This window comes from Poecilia reticulata, linkage group LG1, assembly GCF_000633615.1.
Source record: "Poecilia reticulata strain Guanapo linkage group LG1, Guppy_female_1.0+MT, whole genome shotgun sequence".
Classification (NCBI taxonomy): Eukaryota; Metazoa; Chordata; class Actinopteri; order Cyprinodontiformes; family Poeciliidae; genus Poecilia; species Poecilia reticulata.
Window position 1 is genome coordinate 17,166,442 of NC_024331.1, and position 18,455 is coordinate 17,184,896.

At 39.5% G+C, this 18,455-nt stretch overlaps 3 protein-coding genes across 5 annotated transcripts in view; 1 reads left to right on the top strand and 2 right to left on the bottom strand.

Moving 5' to 3' along the window:
- LOC103463466 (group XIIB secretory phospholipase A2-like protein) overlaps nt 1-1,901 on the top strand; it is a 3,613-nt gene extending 1,712 nt beyond the window's left edge. Inside the window, exons 3-4 of the mRNA XM_008406831.2 lie at nt 623-788; nt 1,498-1,901. Of these exons, the coding sequence (XP_008405053.1) occupies nt 623-788; nt 1,498-1,616 (285 nt within the window). The 3' untranslated portion in view covers nt 1,617-1,901. The remainder of the gene's footprint in view (nt 1-622; nt 789-1,497) is intronic.
- Nucleotides 1,902-3,837: 1,936 nt separating this feature from the next.
- LOC103463440 (NK-tumor recognition protein-like) lies at nt 3,838-15,629 on the bottom strand. 3 transcript variants are annotated; one of them, XM_008406801.1, is made up of 9 exons: nt 15,542-15,629; nt 11,513-11,992; nt 10,853-10,999; nt 10,196-10,330; nt 9,483-9,638; nt 8,870-9,013; nt 6,038-8,353; nt 4,992-5,085; nt 3,838-4,147 (listed from the first exon to the last, which is right to left on the bottom strand). In XM_008406801.1, the coding sequence occupies exons 2-8, from the start codon at nt 11,963-11,965 to the stop codon at nt 4,993-4,995; spliced, it is 3,444 nt and encodes a 1,147-aa protein (XP_008405023.1). In that variant the 5' UTR covers nt 11,966-11,992; nt 15,542-15,629; the 3' UTR covers nt 3,838-4,147; nt 4,992. The 3 variants fall into 3 exon arrangements, with proteins under 3 accessions (XP_008405023.1, XP_008405029.1, XP_008405015.1); XM_008406807.2 differs by lacking the exon at nt 15,542-15,629 and adding an exon at nt 12,267-13,904 and having other exon boundaries at nt 8,879-9,013; XM_008406793.2 differs by lacking the exon at nt 15,542-15,629 and adding an exon at nt 12,267-13,904.
- LOC103463462 (zinc finger protein 318-like) lies at nt 13,986-18,375 on the bottom strand. Its single transcript, XM_008406821.2, has 4 exons — nt 18,282-18,375; nt 16,682-17,327; nt 16,487-16,594; nt 13,986-15,664 (listed from the first exon to the last, which is right to left on the bottom strand). The coding sequence occupies exons 2-4, from the start codon at nt 17,309-17,311 to the stop codon at nt 14,522-14,524; spliced, it is 1,881 nt and encodes a 626-aa protein (XP_008405043.1). The 5' UTR covers nt 17,312-17,327; nt 18,282-18,375; the 3' UTR covers nt 13,986-14,521.
- Between the last annotated feature and the right edge of the window lie 80 nt (nt 18,376-18,455).

Sequence of the window (18,455 nt, forward strand, 5' to 3'; positions counted from 1 at the left end):
TGATATAAATTACATTTTTAGCTATTGGAGTTATGCTTAAGAGAAATTAATTTAATCAAAGAATGTCATAAAGTATATGACAACGGGGAACCGACGAGGTTCCCCGTTGTCAATCAGTGTTGCTTCCTAAGTGGACAGTTTGAATTCACATAAGTTTGATTTACTTGGAGTTATATTGTGTTAAGTGTTCCCTTTATTTTTTTGAGCAGTGTGTATATATATATATATATATATATACACAGACAACTGTGGGAGCCTGATAAAATTGTACAAAAAAGCATAATCGCACTGAAGATTTGAGAAAAATCCAATGATTAAGTTCCACATCAACACATTTGTTTTTCCCAGTACTATTCCATTCATGTGTAATTTTTTATTTTGTTTATAATTTAATTCTTGTAAATTCCCTTGAGAAAGTCAATTTGCGAAAACATATTTCAGATGTGAGTGGCATGACAGAAAAAACTCTCCCTAGTGCTTTAGTGACACAAAGACGTAGATTTACTATTAATAAAATCCTGTATTTTTCTAAAATTTTCAGTGTGAGGTTATATTGCTGCAATAAAACCTCGGTGGTTTTTGAAGCTACATGAAATCATACTCCCCTGTGTGTTTGTGCCAGATGGACGTGGGAATCCCAGCGATGACCAAGTGCTGCAATCAGCTGGACATGTGTTACGACACTTGCGGCTCCAACAAGTACCGCTGCGACTCCAAGTTTCGCTGGTGTCTCCACAGCATCTGCTCGGACCTCAAGAAGAGCCTCGGCTTCGTGTCCAAAGTCGAAGGTCAGTGGTCTGCATTTTCTTTATTGTTTAGTGAAGCTGTTTTGATTTATTTAACAACCTTTGCTGACAATCAACACATAGCTTATTAAAACGTGCCATCCTTTATTTAGCTAAATTGGAGCTAAATGCAGAAATTATGGGAAGAAGGAACTTAGGAGTAAACTTCCACTTGTAGTTTACCCAATGCAAGTGCATTTTCTTATAAAAAAAAGTTTTCTTATAAGAAAAATTGTTTTTTCTTATAAGAAAAAATAATTTAGTATCCATGGAAAAAATAAAATCTTTTAAAGTTATGAATTTTTTTTTAGATCCTTTTCAGTTAGTAAAGCATGGCTGACCGACTTCATGTTTGATTCATCTTTGTTGATGTGTGAGGTTGGAAGGCCTCTTTCCCATCACCCTAATTTTAGCTAACATCTATTAATCATCTATCAGATTCTGTTATGTACTGAATTGTTTAATAGTACTTCGTTTAGAAGAGTTACCAGTAGGTAAAAGTTTACTTTAAACCTCCAAGAAGCATAAAAATAAAAAAATAAATAACAGAACAATGTGAGAAACTGCTGAGGTCTGAGAGCAAAAGGTTGCTTTTTCCTTTTTACTAAGATCATATATCTCCTGTATTTATTCTACATATAAATCACTGCAACTTGTGGCAGACAACATGTCTTCAGTTTTCTGCGCTAACCACGGCTCGTTTCATCCTCAGCGTGCGAGACAGTAGCCGACACCTTGTTCAACACAGTTTGGACTCTGGGCTGCAGACCCTACATGAACAGCCAGAGAGCGGCCTGCTACTGCCCAGGAGAGGAGAAAGATGAACTGTAAACCATGGACTTGTTGCTATTCCACAAGAGCCACAGGGAAAGCACAGAGACGTTTTTGATGGTGTAGTGTTTAATATGCCAATGACTGCTTGAGTAATTTATTTGAACCTTCTTGTCTTTGTTTTCCTAAAAAACTAATTATTCAGCAAAACGTCAGTATTGTTTTGAGCGCCATGTGAGATGACTTTGTTTCAACATGAACTCTTATGGATCTGTGAAGAGCTTTCATGTTATAACCCATAAATAAGTGTTAAATATGTGCGTAAAATAAAAATGTAAAAATTCAGATGAGAGTTTCATTTAATAACTGATGCTTTCATTTATTACCTGGAGCCGTCAGCAACAACGGTCTGATCTATTTGAGGTAAATAAAGGGGGGGGGGGGGCAAGTAATAAAAAAATGACATTTTTTTCCTCTCCTCCAATTACTCTGAGTACAGTTGATTCATTTTGAAACAATATGCTCCACCAGGACATTTTTCCTGTTTTAAATCTCAACCAGAAAATTGAATTTCCTACTGTTTTTCTAATGGAAACCAAAATATTTTTGACACAAACCTATAGTCCTGATCACTTGACATTTTATTCTGTCTCATATGTTATACTGCCTACAATCCAGTATGCACTCAAACAAGTTAACCCCCTCCACATCTTTTGCAAATTTAAATTTACACTGGAGGAGCACAATGCCAAATATAAACCTACCTCCTTCTGCTGTTAAATGCATTAAAAAAAAGCTTTGTGAAAATACAAACTTCAACGTGTTACACTGAACACCAATAAAAAGTCCATCCATCCATTTTCTTCCGCTTATCCAGGGTCGGGTCGCGGGGGCAGCAGCTTCAGAAGGGAGGCCCAGACTTCCCTCTCCCCAGCCACTTCTTCCAGCTCCTCGGGGGGAATCCCAAGGCGTTCCCAGGCCAGCTGAGAGACGTAATCTCTCCAGCGTGTCCTGGGTCTTCCCCGAGGCCTCCTCCCGGTGGGACGTGCCCAGAACACCTCACCAGGTAGGCGTCCAGGAGGCATCCTTACCAGATGCCCGAGCCACCTCAACTGGCTCCTCTCGACGTGGAGGAGCAGCGGCTCTACTCTGAGTCCCTCCTGGATGACCGAGCTTCTCACCCTATCTCTAAGGGAGAGCCCAGCCACCCTGCGGAGGAAACCCATTTCGGCCGCTTGTACCCGTGATCTCGTTCTTTCGGTCATGACCCAAAGCTCATGACCATAGATGAGGGTGGGAACGTAGATCGACCGGTAAATCGAGAGCTTCGCTTTTTGACTCAGCTCTCTCTTCACCACGACGGACCGGTACAGCGCCCGCTTCACGGCAGACGCTGCCCCAATCCGCCTGTCGATCTCCCGCTCCCTTCTTCCCTCATTCGTGAACAAGATCCCCAGATACTTAAACTCCTCCACTTGAGGCAGGACGACCCCCCTGACCCGGAGAAGGCACTCTACCCTTTTCTGGCTCAAGACCATGGCCTCGGATTTGGAGGCACCGAGCCTCATCCCGGCCGCTTCACACTCGGTCGCGAACTGCTCCAGTGAGAGCTGCAGATCACGTTCCGGTGAAGCCAACAGGACCACATCATCCGCAAAAAGCAGAGATGCGATCCTAAGGCCACCAAAACGGATCCCCTCAACACCTCGGCTGCGCCTAGAAATTCTGTCCATGAAGGTAATGAACAGAATCGGTGACAAAGGGCAGCCTTGACGGAGTCCCAATAAAAAGTAGTGAAGAATTTTACTTTTATAGGGATAGAAATCTGAAATGTGTGGCTTGCACATGTACTTTGTACCCTTAAGTGAATATTTGCTGAGGCAATCTTAATGTAGTTACAGATCCAATTATCTGGGTTTAACTTGATTCACATGTCCCTTAGTAAAAAAAAAAACAAAACAAAAAAAAAACATAAAAAGAATTGGAACCAAAAAAATCATTCTACAATTAGTCAGCAATTATTGAGTTTAAAGAGACACGCCTCTCATTTCCCACATACTTAATACGTTTTTCTGTCCATTGCTAATTTTTTGACATCCAAAGTCAAGAGAAAGTTATATAACGTTTCTCCTTTTTAAAACATTCAGCTTATTGTCTGGCTGTACAGGCAAGCTCCACAGACCAACTTTGCCCTTTGACTTTTACGCTAAAGTAGTGAAGACTTTTAGAAGTAGCACCTCAAAATGACAGTATAACTAAATAAATCAAACATCCACAATCATTTAAAACAGTATTTAAACATTTTACTAGGGAAAACCAGACAAACTAAAAGACTCTGGGCAACAAAATAAGGTTAACTATAACAGAACCAGCAAATAAATGTTAGAACATAACATAATTAGTGGCGACAAAAGTAAAAACCTTGATATAAACTAGGAACAACTTAAGAAAGTAAATTCTTCTGAGGAAGTTTTCATTTACTTGTGGCATTTGGAGGTGGATTCAGCTCAAACAGGGAGTAGCAGAATGTTTATGTAAACCTGAAATGAAGGTCAGTGATCCACGGGGGATGTGAGAGTTTCTACAGATCCCTGAAAGCAAAGAGAACAAACAATTAAAAGTTGCATTATACTGTATATACATTTACATTTCTCTACATAAGAGATCCCCTTGTCAAAGTTTGCCTAGAATGGGAGGCTTGTTCAAAGGTTAAATGATGAGTTTAAGCATGGCAATTCTCAGTGTTTTTCTAGTGGTGGAACTTGTTTAACATTCTTAATTGAGTTACATGTAAAATGTATTTAATTGCATTTTAATATAAAACCATATAGACAAAAACAGTGATTAGCTGCAGTAAATTTTAGCCAGTTAAAATCGCCATAATCCATGAATCAAATTTGATCTGTTAAAACTCCCGTTGTGTTTTTATGCATCAGATAAAAAAATAAATAAAACATTAGTTTCGTTAAAGTCAGAAAATATTAGGTTTTTTTAAAATTATGGCAACAGTTTTAAAAAAAAGGGAGGATGGGGGGGGATTGACATTTCAGAATCCCAAGACAAAAATGAAATTAGTCATCTCTGCAACACATTAACCTCCAATTAAAGGAATAGTTTTAAACTGCTGAATTTCAGGTTAATTACTATTTGGCTCTGAGAGGTCTGACTAACTTTCCACTGTTCATGGAAAAGGTTAAGAGGAAAACACGCAGAGCATGAACACATAGCTTTCGATGTTACTTCTAAGCAAATTAATACTCAAATTAATAATCTAAAGTACTTTGATATTTTGTAGAATTTCACACACACGTCACCTTGAGCAACACAATCTACTAGAAACCTAAATATAGAGATGAAGTGGCATTAACTTTGAGCCAGTAAAGCCATGAAAGAAAATACAAGCACACAACAGAGCTGGAAATGTAATTTACTTACATTAAAGGAGCTCAGAGTCCAGGGAGTTTGCTGATGGCTTGATGCTGGAGCTGGGTTGTGTCAGCAGCTTCGCTTTCCGGTTAAACTCCAGAAGCTACAAAAAGATTTTGCAAATACTTCACATCAGTGGTTCCACAGCAGTAACTGGACATTAAATACAAAAATAAAGCAAATAATAAAAAAGAATAGTAAAAAAACCATCAAGTTAAATCAGCTCTACTTTAAATTTTCAAACACTTGTGGTGTTTTGGTCCGTTTGTTTGGTTCAGACCAAAAGCGGACTATATCTTTTACATTTGGTGCAGTTCGTTTTCGCGTTCTGCTTTTTTTGCAAGCAGACTATAGTTTGTAAACAAAGCCAGGCGATTGGCGATCATTGCTCTCATTGGACAGACATGACATAAAGAAAGAAGAAGAAAGAAGAACATGGAAGTCCTCCACGCTCCTTTTCTGTTACCCACATTTGTGCTGTTATTAGAGCAGCAATATGAATGTGAAGAGCAGCTCATTCTATGGTATTTATCACTTGTAACAACTTTTATAATATGCGCTTTTCTCTGGTTATTTATAAAATATAAAAGGATGTAAAATAACAAAATCGAGGAAGGAACCTTCATCCTTTAGAAATTTCGATTTTATACCCTTTAAATAACATGAGAGAAAATATAGAAGAAAAAAATTCACACTCTGTATTTCAGTATTTGTCCAGATCTGGAATACTTCGGGACAAAGTTGGGAACCTTGATATGAGAACTTCTGCACCAGAAAAACATCTACACTAAATGTTTCTCTGGTGCCACACATGATTTAATCGAATGTGTCATTAAAATGCTGCTGTACATCATGATAGCAGGCTGAGAAGGTAAATCAATCTGTCAAATCAAGTGTGCTGGACCAGACAGACATCTTAAAAATGCAAGACTAGGGCTGGGAACCACTGATCTAAGGTATAATTATCTGATGGATAGTTTGGAATACTTCTGAAGAAGATTAATGGAAATCTGTCAGTGCAATTGAAAAAGGTAAAAAAAAAAAAGTAAATTTACCTTTTCCCTCAGGTTAGCCTTTATTTTCTCCTCTGTAAGGTGACGTTTCTTCTCTTCTGTTACCTTGGCTATCTTATCAAGAGTCTTACCCTGTGACGGTGTGGAGCTTAAGGTCTTAGAGTTGATGGTTTTCTTCCCTGCAACTCTGTTATCGATAGCAGCGGTTTCTGCAACATTTTTTCCCATAACAACCGTCTCTGCAGCCTTTTCTTTCATAGCAACCGTCTCTGGGGTTTTGTTCTCCGTAGAAACTGTTTCTGAGGCTTTTTTCTCTGCAGTCAATGTCTCTACAGGTTTTTTCTCAAAAGACTTTTCTACAGTTCTCTTCGGTGGCAAATTTTGAGTTGAACTTGCAGATTGTTTTCTCTTCTTTTTTTTATGAATCTTTCTTTTCAACTCCAACAGACTCCGCTCCCGATTCATTATCCATTGATTTCCCGTCACGCTGCTTGCAGAAGATGGTGTAGTATTGATGACCGTGAGGCAACGAGAACCAGAGGGTTCGTTGCTCTGGCCTTCACTCCTAGACAAGTCTGGATTCATGAACAGCATGAAGTCATTAACTGAGATTTGTCCAGGTTGGTTGGGAAGCCTCATATCTCCCAATACCGAGTGCCACTGTGAACGGGACGGCAGCGCATGACTCTGATTTGGATCAAATACCCAATTAGAGTTCATAGCACTGTTATAGGCATTGTAGTAGTTCATATACTGAGCATATTGGTACAAACTGTAATCGGTATATGTGGAAGGAGCACCGTAAGGAGAAGGAAAAGGATGCTGCTGGTTTCTGTAACTGGGCCTCTGGGCGTCTTTACTGGCCTCAGTCCTGCTGTGCCGCTTCCCTCCGTCTCTGCCTCTGTCATGAGAACGTCTATGTGCATCTCTGCTGCGAGAGCGCCGACGCCGGCGGCCCCGAGGGCTACGACTACGGCTTCTAGAGGCATATCTAGAGGAAGTTGAGGAGGAAGAGGAAGAGTAGAAAGACGACGACGACGAGGATGAGGAGGAGGAGCGGGACCTACTGTGTTTTTTATGGGACAGCGTACGCTGACTTTCCTGTTCCATCCTGCTTTCGCTCGTCTCCCTACCTTCATTCTTCCTTCCATACAGCCTCTCCTGAGTGCGATCTGTTAGTTTTGTCAATTCCTCCACGTCCAGATTCAAACCCAACGTTTTAAGAATGCTCTGCACTTGTTTCTGCTTCTCATCTATTCCCAAGGTTTCCTTTTCCTCTTCCTTCTTCTTTTTCACTTCAAGGGCAAGCTCTGGTTGACTACCTGAGTACAAACTGCTCCTTTTTTTAACTTTCTTTACATCAACGTCTTCAGGCGAGGACGTCTCTTTATTGTCATTTTTTGATTTCACACTGCTGATCCCACTGCAGCCTGGCAGCGAGAGTCCAGTGTCGGACTTTTGGTTTTCACTCTTGGGGGCCTTTTTCAAACAAGAGGGAGAGGTTTTTGGAAGATCATCTACCTCATCTTTGATCATCTTACTGAGCTTGGTGATGTCCAGTCCACTGTTGAGCAGACTCACAAAGCGCTCAAAACCCTTGTTATAACTGCTCTTGCTCTTGAGACCTCTGTTCTTCTCGCTCTCACTTTTAAGAGTTTTACTGACACCGCTCTCTGGCTCAGAAGCTCTATCGTCACTGTTCGTGTGCCCAGAACTTCTGTTTGCACCGCTATCGGACTCAAAATTTGGTTTCATGCTGCCCTCGCCTTCAAGGATTCGATCAACGCTGCCCTTGCTGACGCTCCTCTTGGTTTCAGAACTTCTGTCGAGAATCTTTCTAATCCCAGAACCTTGATTCGCACTGCTCTCGCGGTCACAAACTCTGTGGACACTGCTCTTGCCTTCAGAAGGTCTGTTAAGGTTGTTCGCGTCCTCAGAACCTCCATCAGCTCCGTCTTTACAATCAGAACTTCTTCTCTTGACTTCAGATCGTCGGCTGATGGCACTCTCGAGGTCTGAGCCTCTGTCAACACTTTTCTTGTGCTCATAAGCTCTGCTGTCACCAGTTTTGCCCTCATTGCCTCTTTTTGGACTTGTCTTGCAGTCAGAATGCTTGTCGACACTTTTCTCGAGATCAGAATGTTTGTTTTCACTTTTCTCGTGGTCTGAATGTCTGTCGGCTTTGCTCTTGCTCTCAGATTTTCTGCTTGCACTGCTCTTACTCTCAGAATGTTGCCCCGTATGCTCAGAACCTCGACTGGCTCTGCTCTCGCCCTCGGGACTCTTGTTGGTACTGCTCTCCTTATCTGTTCTATGAGGGTCGCTGTGGCTGGGAGGAGTTAGCGACATGTCAGGGATCTGAAAAAACATTTAAGACACACAACAGATTAAATATGAATTTAATCTGGGAATAATATACCAAGTACGGGTGTGCAATGTGGACTTAAAAGTTTTATTACTATATTTTCTGCTGCTATTGTGATAATAACATAATTGACGATCAGATCTTCCACAAACTAATTTCCTTGCCAAACTTGAAATATTTGATAAAAACTTCAATTGAAGTTGGACATACCATATTATCCTGAGCTAACCATTTTGGTTTATCTTTAAACAGCTCTGATAAGTACAAAGAGGGAATTCAGAGCAGAGTCCAAGTAAGTGACGACTATCAGGCCGACCATTTTTAATACATTTATGACGCAAGCTATTTGCCCACATACAATTACAACCCAAGATTAAACGTATCCACCAAACCTCTAGTATCTTAATTTTTGGTTTTCATTAGATCCAAGTTATAATAATAATATAAAAAAATGTACACAATTAAACACTCTACAAATGCCAGTTTCCATATAGAAGAAAAACTCTTACAGGATGTACCGTGGTGTTCAAGTTGGGAGCAGCTCCTTTGTTGAGAACACTGAGTAAGCGCTCATATCCCTTGCTTGTGGTGCTCTCCTGCCTTTCAGGGGAAGTAATGCTGCGGCCAGGAGGCAGCAGAGGGACGTCAGGACCCTGTGAATCATCCCACATTCATAAAAATTTATAAAACAGTGGTTAATCTGGCAATAAGTAAGCTAACATTTAGCAGGATAGACAGTTCTTTAAGTTTTTGTCTCTCTCTCTTTTGTCTTTTCAGAGATTTGAGGTGCTCCAACTCTCCCAGTGTCACAGTATTTTAACGTAATCTGGAATCGTGTTCAAATACGTTTATCAATAAAACTTGATGAAAAACAACATTATTCTGTATGAACAATTCTTGTCCTTTTAATGGTGCTGTAAAACATAGCCATTATAGATTTCTCCAGTTTTTGCATCTTTGTCATGCTTAATTGTTTCAGATCAAGCGTATTTTAACACTAGATGAAGATAAACCGATTAAACACATAAACAGTCCAGTGGAATGAAAAAGCAACAATAGAAGAAATCTTTAAGGGGCAAACATTTTTTCACAGCTCTGTAAGTGAAAACCAACACAATGTACCGTTTTTTTCATGTTAGGGACTGCTGCTGCTACTGTCTTGAGAGCAGTGAGTAAGTGCTCGTATCCCTTGTTGGTGGTGCTCTCATCCTCCTCCCGCTGCTGCTTTGCAGGCGAAGTAATGGTGTGGTCAGGAGGAGGCAGAGGGTCATCTGAAAGCTGAGAAACATCACACACTCATCAACATCGAGAAAACAAGAAATTATGTTCACCTTTTCGGCTCGGACGTATCTTTTAAGAGCAGTCAAGATAACACATCAGTCGAGTTGAGGTTGTTGGGCGGCCAGGGAAGTTACATTTCATGTGCTTCATTCATTCCATCTGTTTTGGGAGTCATTTTCCACTTTAAACACAGTTATATGAATTCAAAGTTAATACCAGTACTACCAATAACATTGAAACATCCCCACAGCATGAGGCTGCCATCATCATGCTTTGCTGTTGTTGCAGCATTTATGGGTTTTCAAGCTTTAGAGTAAAACTAGAGTCCTGGTTAAGCTCTAGACTGGGAATTTGCTTTACATATTTTACCACATTTACGCATCACTGTCCTCAATTGGGGTTATTAACATTTCTATTCAGATGCATATTTTTATTGTTTACCCAATGCATGTAATAGCCCTTGTTATACGTTTGACATTCTTTATTTATTTATTTTTTTGTTGATGTGATGTCGATGTTACATTTTAACATCTATGTGCATACGGCAGATATACCATGTTTTTCAGGTTGAAGTCGGCTCCTCTGTTGAGCACATTGAGGAAGCGTTCGAAGCCCTTAGCAGCGTTGCTTTCCTCTTTGGCCGGCGAAGCAACAGCCCGGGAGGTGAGAGGTGGAGGAACATCAAGGATCTGTCAAACATCAGGCATGCATCAATAATACAAACACATTGACAGCGGGAGAAACACCAACAGCAATTTTATTAGCTTCTTTAAACAATCCTTCCAGAACAGGTTTCTGTGAAGAGATGGGAACTACACATATAAATTCATATTATGGTAGCACAGCTGGATAATAAAAGCAGATGTGAAAAATTCTAAGAAGACAAAAACAATTTTTAAATCCTTTTTGGTCTGTCAGTTTGTTTTTGAAACGGCTAAAAAAAGCGAAATCTAAAACATGCAACTGTGTATATACACTATATATTTTTGTCAGGTTGTGCATAATTTCCCCAATTAGTGAATCACAAGAGAAACATATGCAAGATGACTAATTTTATTGTTAAGGTTAACAGTTATATTCTGATTTCAAATCCATTATCCTCGTCTATACATATACTACATTTTTAGAAGGTTTTAGATCATTTTAAATGCATGTTTTGTAATCTGGATGGGATTTCTTTCTGTTGTATTTATAAAACGTTTAATACAAACCTTCTCTCTGTTGGGCGGTAAAACGCCAGGGTCCCTGAGTCTGCGTGCCTTTAATGCCTTCACTCTGAGCTTCAGTGGATGGTGCTGCTGCTTCACTTCATTTTTTCTCAAAACTGCAGCTTTTGCTTTTAGTTTACATAACTTAACCTGGCAATCAAAAGATACAAGTAGAAGATGTAATAATCACTGCTTGAATTCATTACAGATATTCTCTCATCCAAACCAGATCAAAAAAATATGTATTTTTTATAAATACTCCTTAGCAAGTGGCATCTCAAGAATATGGTCTTTATAGCAATAAAAAAAACACTTTTTTGGAATCCAGCAGAACTACCAACTCTAATTAATCATGAAAACTTAGCCTTTTAAAGTTACACACAGTCTAAGTTTTTCAAAGCAATTTATTCTAAGATTCAGTAAAACATATGTATGTATTTAAACTCGTACTTCAATTTTGATTGAGTTAGGTTTAGAGAACGATGTCAACTATAAACTAAAAGTTGCCTGTCTAATTTTTATCTTTAAAAATCATTACAATAATAGCTTATATATTACTTAAAACCTAGGGTTAGCACATTAATACCAAAATAAGTATGAATTATGTATGTAACTTTTATCAAAGTCTACTCAGATCTGCACATAAAACTTTATGGACTTTACCTTGGAGAAAAAGCTGAATGAGCGTTGCTGCAAGATCTCTGTCACCCTGTCTCGAAGCGATTCAGGATTGTAAGCATCAAACTCCTGGTCATCTGGAGAATCTGGAGTCTTCACAATCATCTCAATTGCTTTGATGGCGATGTTGGTTTTCTTATGCATAATCTGCTCATGTAACTCCTGAAGCTCTCGCTTCTTTCTCGCCAACTCAGGATCTTCCTCATCCTCTGAGTTGAATGGGTTTCCGTCTGGGTCTGGGGAGTTCTGGGATGGGGAACTGGGTTCCTTCCAGGCTACACCACCGCTGTGAGGCTGAACAGCAGTGTACATAGGGCGTGTTTGCCAGTGATCAGTAATCCTTGGGACTCTCTCTATCCTGTTGATGTTGACAAGCCTCTGTTGATCTGGCTCCAGCCTTTGAGTAGGAAAACTCCATGCATTGTCACGTGTATCCATCGTACAGTTTCACAGTTTACAGAGGCTCTATGGACATAAAACATACATACACACGTTAAACAGGGTACTGAAATCACGACCCCACAGGTAAACGCTCAAAACAGAATAATTCACTTTAGCTAGTGACACCAAAACACTCGAGAATTAGCGTTTAAAAGCCTAGCTTGGTGGAACGGTGTTTGACTTAAGCAGATATAAAAGTATAACATAATTAGATTCTAGTTCAAATACAGGCAACGGAAAATTGGAAATGATTAAAAAGTGTTTACAGAGAGGATAGCATAGAAGCTAACAGGTTTACCTTCTGTTGGAAAACCGTCATCTGCGACACAACCGAATAGCTGTTTTTATCAAAAACATAAATAAAGTGAGCTCCAAAAAAGCTTGCTGTGACAATACGTAGACGAAATCAACCTTCTTTGGTGGAAAAAGGTTTGGTCAAAATAAATCTGCCATAAACTGTTCTTGAGAGCAAAAGAACAGTATCTTTAAGGCGTTAAAAATTATGAGAATTGTTCAACAGCGCCACCTGTGTGGTGGAGGACCACCACTGCAAAAACACGTTGAGGAGATACCTAAAGGAAAAAATATTCGTTGTCTGAAACGGAAACTTATATGAGCTAAATGAATACATCGGTCATTTTAGAATCAGGAAAAAGTCAACTAAACCCTTCCAGCTGTTAAAACTACATAAATACAAAATCTGTTAACAACCCATAAACCCGTCATAATTTAAAAATGTTTTTAAGTGAAAGCAAGACAAAATTTACCTCAACTCTGTAATACTACACAGTAAACAGACACAGATTTACCTGAGAATAACTGATTCATAACATTACAATTTGTGTGTTTTTAAAGACAAAATGTCAGTTAGAATGAAATGATAATAAAATACAATACAGAAGACATTTACTTCAAGCAATCAGAACTAAAGATGATTTAACAAGATTTTCAAGTGAGCGAGGAACTTTTTTTTTTAACCCAGAAACTGCTTTTACATCATATTATTTTACATTATGGTTGCATTAAGCTGGCAAGGCCCAACAAACTTAAATGACCATAGCAATAGCAGTAAAGTAGGATGCATATTTCAAAAAACATATTGTACAAAAAAAAATGGGAAAAGTGTATGTATACTTGAAAAGTGAATGTATAAATAAAAAAAAAAGTTTCCTGTTATTCTTAATATTGTACCAAGTGTACACACCAATCAGGCACAACATTATGACATGATAGAGTAGTGGATAAGCATGAAGATGTTATCAGCATATCCTTTAAATCCTGCAAATTATAAAACAAGACCTTAAAAAACAGATAGGTAGGACAACTTGAACTTGTTGCAATCCTGCACCAAATTTGCCATTTGGGATAATTAAGCTGCTGAAAGAAATCAAGGCAATCTATCAACGTCAAGTGTACACTGATTGCTACAATGCTAAGTTAAGTTGCATGTACGTCAAAGGAACAGCCCCAAAGAATCACAGTGCCTCAAATGGTTGTGTAATTTCTATGGTGCATCTTTTATGACTGAGGTAAGCAGAGTACCGCCACCTGGTTATCCACGTGATGTAAAAAAAAAAAGTGTTTAATCAGATCAGGCCAGCTTGTTTGATTATAATACAGCGTATTTCTATTGCTCTTGCTTCCATTATTTCTGCAGCCATGATCAAGGATTAGCGTTGGCACCCTAGATGTTCTGGGGTCATACAGTTCCATATGCAACAAACTGCGAAACACTAATCAGACTGAAACCTTTCTACCAGAACCAGTATCAACTTCTTTAGCAATTTAACTTTTATATGGGATTAGGCAAGACAGCTTTTGCTTGTTGCCAGTCTCTACTTCTGCTTTCAACCACATTTGAATAAGAAATGTTTGTGGAAACTGCATAATTTTTAAAATCTTGACAATGGTAAAAATAGCAAAATGGACTAAAAATTGCAAGACCGTATTGTTATTAAAAGAACACCCACTTTCACTGCATAAAAAAAATTGTAATAAAAGAACAATTGCTTCAAAGTTTCCTTTGAATAACTTTTTAATGTTGTACACTTCATATTATTAAACAAGTGGCAACTACAAGCACACAAATAATGAGGTAAACCTGACAATTCAATAATCTGTCTTTATGTTAACAAAATCAGTCCAAAAAAAAAAAGGAAATATATGCATGCAAAAGAACATTTTTCTAAGCCAGAGTTGGACTCGTGGCAGAATTCAGAATTTATTAACTTTGGATACCAAACAGATGTCAATTGTTAGGCACTAAACTCAACTGCTGGTTCAGTTATGATAGATGTCCAGTATTTATTCTCTTTCATCAAATGCAATAATGTGTCATTCCTAGGTGGAAACGATGACTTCAAGCAAAATCTATTTACTTTATGACCATGAACTGAACAGTTTTATTTTTATTTTTTACAAATTACCTCCAACCAGGTCACATTGTTTGTTTTGTGCATTTTACAAAACAAATAAGAAAAAGCTACAAACTATGTCTATTTCAGTGTTTTCCAAATAATAAGAAAAAAGCATATAAACGATGACATATCACACTTACTTAATAACCTGCAGGAAGCGGGGCCTTCCTTGCGTTCTTGATATTTGCTTTGTTTTCATGGCCAGTTGAGCATCTACGTTTGTTGGATCGGAAAGCTGCAGGTTCGGTGGGAATGACGGTCTCCCCTGAGGGAGCAGCGGAGGAAAGACATTTGGAGGTGGAAAGGGAGGATGAGGGAGCATGGGATTCACATGGGGAAGGAAACTTCCTGGTCCTGCAGGAGGCGGGAAAGGAAGCGGAGGTGGAGGACCAGTCAGGTATGACGGTGGTGGATGGTTGATGGGAGTATACGGTAGCCTTGGAGGAATTAGAGACATCAGTGCCGGAGAAGGTTGCCTTACAGCAGGGATAGGTATGGAAGAAACATTCAGTACAGGGATGCTCTTCACTGTGCTTACTTGACTCTCCTCACTGCTCTGACCATCCTCAAAAATCCTCCTTTTTAACTCTGAACTGCGTTCAGATCGCTGCAGGTCTGCTTCGTCCCTTGGATTGCTTAAGGAGTCTCTCCTTGTATAAAAACTTTGATGTGGTTGGCTAAAACTAGAGCTGCTTGACGACGATCTACTTCTGCGTCCCTCGGTGAACATCTGTCCAACGCCTCTTTCTCTACTTAATCTGCGGCCACGCTCGTTATCCCTCTTACCATAAAGACGTTCCTGAATTCGATGGGACATTTGACCGAGTTCCTCCAATCCCAAATCCACGCCGATAGCCTGCAAAACATCTTGCATTTGCTTGCGCTTTTGCTCATCTTCAGGTGTCATAGTCGTCTTTTCCACCGAAGGGGATTTGCTGCCAACAGACACGACATTCCTGTCTGGACTAGCGGACCGATGATGAGGAAGCGGAGATGTCGACCTGAGGGAGCCCTTGCTTTCGTTCCAGTAGCTGTTGTCTTTGTAGGATTTCTGTTGCCTCTCAATGCAACTGGGAGACCACTGTTGATCTGCAACTTTCACAAAAGACCTCGGAATAATGGGCCCATCACACTGTGGTGTAGGGCTCTGACTTACTATCTGAGTGAGAACGTCAACATTCACGCCTTTGTTGAGCACTTCAAGAAAGCGTTGGAAGCCTTTGGACGACTTGTCGTCAGGGAGTGCGGCTCTCTGTGGAGGGGCGTCGCTTTTAAAAGACTGATGGGAAACATAGAAGCCACAACTTCAGAATTCAAAACATTGTTTCAAGAATGAGGCAGAGATTCTGCTGACGTTTTCTGATCACAGCGAAATTAATAAGAACTGCAGCAATCTTTCTGTGTTTAAAGTTGTCAGGCAAGGAAAAAAAATAGGAACTTTATATTTTAGTGACAAAAACGTAAATAGTGCTGTTTTACATTGCATATCAGGAATCACATGTCCTATAAAATGAACACATGAATAAAACCAGAAACTGGCCTTCCAGTCTGCGTGTTACTCCAATTTAACTCGCATGAAAGCATAGATTTGATTAATTATCTGGTAGAGACATACCAGAAAAATTTAAAGACAATTATCACATAAAGACAATTACAAAGTCAGCCTTCTGTCAGAATAAAATCATGTCTTCTGATAGAACATTTCGAGGATTAAATAACTAACGTCTCTACAAAACGTCTCGAGAAACTCAACCATGTATTTATCTTTAGTCACACTGAATACTGCAACAGTGTCCTCACAGGCCTACTTAAAAAATAATAATTAAGACAGTTGCAGCTGATCCAGAACGCCGCTGCTAGCATTTTCACTAAAACCAGGAAGATAGAGCATATCAAACCAGTCCTAAAGTCCCTACACTGGCTCACCGCAAGCCAGAGAATAGACTTTAAAATACTGTTGTTAGTTTAGAAATCACTGAACAGCTTGGCACCAAAATACATTATACAGCTGCTGTCATATGAATCTTCCAGATCACTCAGGTCTTCTGGTTGTGGTCAAAAAGCTAAAGTGAAAAAAAAAACACCTAAGAAGACAACGTACCTGTCCACTGGATCCATTTAGAGGCACCGTGGTTCTGCTTTCATAATATTCATCATAATACCCAGATGTCGAGGGGTTGGGTATTCTCTCTCTTCTCTTGGCTTGAATCTATTACATATTTGAACATTTTTACTCATCAAATAAACTTAATTTTAAATGTAATGTCTGTCAAAAGCATTAAAACTCACAACTGACCTTTGTAGCGTCGTCTGGTGAGAGGGTCTTCTCTAGCAAATACCCAGGTCTCCTATTCTGATAAGCACTTCCTTCAAAACGATCAGATGAATCTCTGTCACAGAAATCCTTATACTGGTATTTGTGAGGCAACTCTTCACGTTGACTCCTGGATCTGGAATATGGTGACATTTTCCTGTATCTGGCATCATCTTCATGTGACGACGAATATCCTATCTGCTGGTTACGTGAAAAACTTGCTGGTGACAGCCTGTGAGCTTTCTCTGGGGAATCCCGTTTATATCTATAATCCACATCACCTTCTTCTGTTTGCCTTCGCCTTTTCACTTCAGGCACATCCCAACCAGGTGGGGACAAAAGCCTCCTCTCCGGGCTCTTTCTACTCCACTCTCTGCTTACTGAATCTGAACTGCAGAGTGTTTTAGGAGACAAGCTGTAATCTTGACTTTTGCTCAACCTGGTAGTGCTACCGTGTCCTTCGCTGCTGTATTTATAATAAGAGGCCCGAGGAGTATTACTGCAGAAGTCGTGCCTGTCTTCCCGTCTGTCATCGTAATCATCCCACTTCTGTCTTGAATTTCTGTCACCATCCTGCCGCCTGTAGCTGTAGTCAGATCCTTGTGAATACATCCTTTCACATTTAAGGCTAAAAAGAAAGGGAAAAAAAGAAAGGTTATTTTGTGTCTCGTGAACCATTTCCATCTATATTAGACCATTATTCTTTTGAAAGGCCAAATGGAGGCCCTTTGGGCAAAGTACAACAGATTTCCATTCATATCCTGCTCTTGATACCTTGCACTAGCAAAAGAAGAAAAAGCAAAAAGGCCCACAACATGATAGACCCTCCACAGTTACTAACAGTGGTCATATGGTGAATGTCCACAACCCATTCATCGTTTTGCTGCCCACATGGTGAGTCGTCTGCTATAAGCTCCACATTAGTCTCATCTAACAAATTATCCTTATTAAGGGCTCCAGTCACACATTGCACCTAGTTGAAATGTAAGATAAAATTGATTGAAGTTGACCAATTCTGTCAGTTCATAAACAGAATAACCGGTTGTCATATCTCGAACTATACGGTAAAATATGCAAGAAGTGTAGAATAACCAAGTCCGTTCACCACCATTGTCAATTAAATGGTCCAAATTTCTTACGAGGATCAGTTTCTCTAGCCGACGGGGCTGTGCTGAACTGGGTGCTAACTTCAGCGGTGCTCCTCAGCTAAAATGACGCTAACCGTTCAGAGGTCAAATGCGATATAGTCTGAAGATTCACACTTTACAAATGTAACACAAGCTGTAAGTAACAGACTGATGATTTAAGACGAAAGCAATGCATTTAGTTAAATCAATTTAAAATGGGCTGCTGTAAAGAGCGAGGTGAGTTTTGTTTATGCATCTACTTAATACTATCCCGTTAAATTACCGTTTACGTGGGATGACTCCACTTTCTTGAAGCAGTTGTATTCCTTTAAAATTAAAATAAAACGCCTAAAGACGATTAAGCAATTAATTAATGCGCTTAACTCTGCAATATCATGTAATAAACGAATGAAACCGAAGTTATGCTGGAAAAAGGCCGTTTGGTTTCTACTTACTTCCTCCAAAATATTGCCCCTTCTGGTAGGAGGATGAATGACTTCTTATTTTTCCTTAGTAGAGTTTGGCTCCTGGCTATGGAGAGCCAGTTAATGGTCCATATTTAAAAAAGGGAAAAAAAACATGCATTTATCTTTAGTCACACACACACACACACACACACACACACACAC